Genomic DNA, 4,606 nt, shown 5'->3' with positions numbered 1-4,606 from the left:
AACTCATACAAACTTCACACGAGTTAACGCACGTCTCAACGCCGTTCCGAAACGCGCACGTTCCCCCGTATTTCTGGCGGCGGAGTCCGTTGCATCCCTCCGCGTCTCTCTTGCCTACAGGCTTGTTTACAGTCGCCTCTTCCCGACATCCGCGTCACGTTCAAGGGGGTGTGGCGCACCAGCGAGCGCAGCCAATCGCGGCGCGCACCGGTCCCTGGCAGCGAGCGCGTGCGAGGGGTGTATATAAAAGGTTTGACAGCGGCTCACCCGAAACACACCTCAACACGCACTGGCCGAAGGGAGCGCGCTGGCGGAAAGGAAAAGGAAAAGCCCTGTTTAAGAACGCTCTGACGGGACCGCAAACACTGGACACGAGTTGATTTCACTTTCTCTTGGACTTTGGACGGCTTTTTGGAAAGGCGTTTTGTAAAATAAAAAAAAGAAAAAACACTGATTTTTGACGAAGGAGCTTACATTGACGCATGTTTTCTGCTGACATTTGTTCACTATCCAGAGTGACTTTATAAAAAAAAAAAAAAAACAGCGGGTAAGCTCCTCATTTTTTTTTCCTGTTACGACTTTATGTCTACAAAGATGGAACAGCCTTTTTATCATGACGACTCCTTTTTGCCGGCTTATGGCCACTCAGACGCGGCACTGCACGACTACAAAGCGCTAAAGCAGAATATGAATTTGAACTTGACAGAGCCGTATCGCAACCTGAAGTCTCAGCTGAGAGGCGAGGTGGAGGCGTACCACCACCAGCACCAGCACCACCACCACCACCACCACCCGGGCGCGCAGCCGGACTCCCTGAAGCTCGCGTCCCCCGAGCTGGAGAGACTCATCATCCAGAACAGCAACGGGGTCATCACCACTCCCACGCCGGGCCAGTACTTCTACAACCGGGGCATCACCGACGAGCAGGAGGGCTTCGCGGAGGGGTTCGTCAAGGCGCTGGATGAACTCCACAAGATGAACCAAATGGCACCGCCGAACGTGTCGCTCGGCGCGGCGGGCGGCGTCGCGGCGGCGTGCTCCGCGGCGGCCTCTAGCGTCTTCGGCTCGGCACTGCAGCCCGAGCCGCCCATCTACACCACGCTGAACGCCTTCTGCCCCAACACCAGCCTCACTTCCGCCTCCAGCTACCCCACCGCCACCATCAGCTACCTGCCGCCGCACCAGCAGCAGCAGCAGCACGCGAACACGGCGCCGTTCCAGCCGTCCCTCCCCGGGTCCTCGCTCCACCCGCAGCGGCTGCTCACGCTCAAAGAGGAACCGCAGACCGTCCCGGACTTCCTGAGCAGCGACGGCTCTCCGCCAATGTCCCCCATCGACCTGGAGACGCAGGAGCGCATCAAAGCCGAGAGGAAGAGGCTGAGGAACCGGCTGGCGGCGACCAAATGCCGGCGGCGCAAGCTCGAGCGCATCGCCCGGTTGGAGGATAAAGTGAAAGGGCTGAAAAGTGACAACGCGGGTCTGTCCAACACCGCGTCGGTGCTGCGGGACCAGGTGGCGCAGCTGAAGCAGAAGGTCCTGACGCACGTGAGCAGCGGCTGTCAGATCATGCTCGCCAGCAAAATGGAGGCGTTTTAAAACACACGGGACTACTGTATCTGACGATGATAATAATGAGACTGAAACGAAGTAAAAACACTGGAGTCATGTTGTACCGGCTCGTGTTGTGGACTGTATTGGGGGACATGGGACTTCCGGATGCTGGACACCGCTTGAGGGACCGTTCCACCTGAACATACAATGGCAGCCTCCAGACCTGGCACAATTTAGTCTGGTTCAAATGGTATAACATGAGAATTATTTGTACTTTTACAAATGTTATTGTCTTGCAATGCTGCATTTATTAAATGTGTAAATTATTTTTGTTTGTCTGGTTGATCCAGATAAACTAATAACGTCCAATGTTTACAATGTATTTTTTATTTGTGATGTGTATTTAAGTAAAGTGTCTTTAAATGAATGACATCCTCTCGAGTTGTCTTATTACACAATCTATTATTAGTAATAAGCATTTAAGGCTGGTCACCATAAGAACTCTTACACAAGCATTTTCTCTTTCCGTGTTTTTACGCACCAAACGTAGCATACGTCCTAATTACGCACGAGGCTTTCCGTATATGGACATGTTGTGAGCACTCCGTCACACAGAGGAGGGTTGTTGGGAACCCCCTCCCAGGCAACACAGCGTGGTTTCTGCTGAATGCCTCGCTCAGAGTCGGTCACAGTGGAACTTCCTCCAGTTGTTGCGCATTAAGGGCAAAGTAACAACATATAACGGTGATAAGCGATAAAGGAGATGACAGGACGTGCAATAAAGTAGTCTAAGCAACACAGTTCCTTTTCACCAATAAGGTCGACACCACCAAAATAAAAACTTGCAGTTGCAATAACTGTAGTTGAACCTGACCATTATTAGAAACAACTGCTCTTGAACATATATTTGCACCAAATTTACAAAAGTAACTTTTTTAATTCCCCATCTCTATTAAATCATATAGTTGTGATGTAGATGGAATTAAGTCATGAAGTAGAAGAACCAGAGCCAAACCTAAGTAATACAATAGTCATAATGAAATATTACATTTTAGATGCACAAAATAACAGTTTGTGTAGTAATATACAGACCCAGAGCTCAGAATATCTACTATAAAAACATTCTCATGCAATGGTATTTATTTATTTATTTATTTATTTGTCTATGGGAGTTTTTATTTATTTATAGGAGATCTTCTACTGAAAGTGTTTTTCAGACTTCCTATAAGTGATCTGTTCTTCTGGATCTACCTCTGTATCTACCTGCGTTGCACCAATGAAATTTCCCCATGTGGGACAATAAAGGAATATCTTATCTTATCTTATCTTAACCTAGCGGTTCTCCGCACATGTCCCAGGCATATTGGCAGAATTCACAGGGGAAGTGACAGTGTCTTGAGGAATGCTGGGGGTGTTTGTTGCGGGCGTCCTGAGGGTGCAGGGGATAGAGTGATGCCAAGCACAACATTCTGATGGGGACACATCACTGGACAAGTATGAGGGTCCAAAAGAGCAAAGAAAGGGGAAAGTCCCACATTAGAAAGACCTGAGTGAGTCAGTGAGGTCTGGGTCACCATACAAACCAAAGATCTGCAACCAATTGAGAGTATTGCAGAGTGCCATTATATACTCCGTAGTTCTTGCAAAAGGTTTATAAACCTATCCAAAGAAAAACCTCGGTGACACCGAGACTGTCTTAAAAAAGGCCAAACCAAAACTATAACTAAAGCAGCTCTGAGAAACTCCCCAAAGCAGGTCTAAAGTTACCCAACAATATTTTAGACTTGAAGTGTGCCTGACTTTTGAAGTCATGTTTTTAAGCATGAGCCTGACCAACGTTTAAAATCTTGGCCAATTATAATCCTAATTGCCAAAAATACTGTAGTTCAGATGGTGCCATTGTGAAGCCTGGTTTACATGATCTTTTTTTTTTTAAAACAATACATAACAGACAACACATTGAAAACAAATTGACATCTGACATCATCACCGCAACTGCTCTGCTGACCTTATTCTCAGAGATTCACAAAATGCACAAACAAGATTCTTATATCTGAGTGTGGACATCCCCTTTAATGCAGCTGAAAGTATCTTGAGTGGGTGAGCCTGGTTGTTTTTCCACATCTCTGGCACAGAAATAGGAGAGGCAGACGTGTTATTGACGGAAACATGGCACATGAAAGCCCTGTAGACAAGGCCTCCCTCCAAAACAGGTTGAGGTGAGAGTGCTCAGACCACAGGGCGCACAATGGGACGCCCTTCAAGTGGTTTGAGTGTGTCAGACAAACGCAAGAGCTTGTTCACGTCATAAGTACAAAAACTCTCATAGTTCTCCTAATGTCTTTCATCAACCAAGGAACAATGTTTTAAAACTAATTTAATGCACATTTCCCCCCCAGAACTTCCTCTGAGGATGGTTGTTTCAGTTTATGTTGTTTTCTTCTCCTAATTATTTCTTCTTCTTCTAATAATAATAATAATAATAATAATAATAATAATAATAATAATAATAATAATAATAATAATAATAATAATAATATAATATAATAATGGATGGGTGGATGGAATTATTATTATTATTATAATAGTTTTTTTTTAAGATAGATGGAGAAATTGGGCCAAGGACAGGTTGCGTGAGCATATCACACAAACATATTTTGTACCATTGGGGAGATGGGGATTCTTCAAACCAAGTCACAGGAGAGCAGTGTGAAGAAAATAATCACAATTTAAATCATCTGATAATAAGATAAGGTAAAATAAGATATGCCTTTAATGTCCACACATGGGGAAATTGTGGTGTTACAGCGCAGGTAGGTACAGGGGGAAAGGACAGATAAATAATAATAATAATTTACTGCTTTGAGAAATATGATGTTGTTTGATTATTGATTTGAACAATTCCGGACGGAGTTCTTTGCATCATTGTGTGACTGGAAACCGGTTGATTCGTTAAGTCTGTGAGGAGACTCTGTCTAATGTGCCACTGTAAATAGCTCTGAGCATCCTCTCCTCTCTTGTTCTACGCACGCGGCACCAGCAGGCCTACATATTC

At 45.5% G+C, this 4,606-nt stretch overlaps 1 protein-coding gene across 1 annotated transcript; it reads left to right on the top strand.

Annotated features, from left to right (window-relative positions):
- The first annotated feature begins 284 nt into the window (after nucleotides 1–284).
- On the top strand, nucleotides 285–1,978 carry junbb (JunB proto-oncogene, AP-1 transcription factor subunit b). Its single transcript, XM_072443502.1, has one exon. The coding sequence runs from the start codon at nucleotides 583–585 to the stop codon at nucleotides 1,594–1,596; it is 1,014 nt and encodes a 337-aa protein (XP_072299603.1). The 5' UTR covers nucleotides 285–582; the 3' UTR covers nucleotides 1,597–1,978.
- Nucleotides 1,979–4,606: the final 2,628 nt, after the last annotated feature.

The sequence above is a fragment of the Eucyclogobius newberryi genome, unplaced genomic scaffold, assembly GCF_026437365.1.
Source record: "Eucyclogobius newberryi isolate DKJ021-1_F unplaced genomic scaffold, fEucNew1.0.hap1 SCAF_13, whole genome shotgun sequence".
NCBI lineage: Eukaryota > Metazoa > Chordata > Actinopteri > Gobiiformes > Gobiidae > Eucyclogobius > Eucyclogobius newberryi.
Note: the sequence above shows the minus strand (reverse complement) of the source record. Positions and strands in the feature narration are given on the sequence as shown.

What these genes read in the sequence shown, in the direction of transcription:
- junbb (XM_072443502.1), top strand. Translation starts at nt 583, where the DNA reads ATGTCTACAAAGATGGAACAGCCTTTTTATCATGACGACTCCTTTTTG.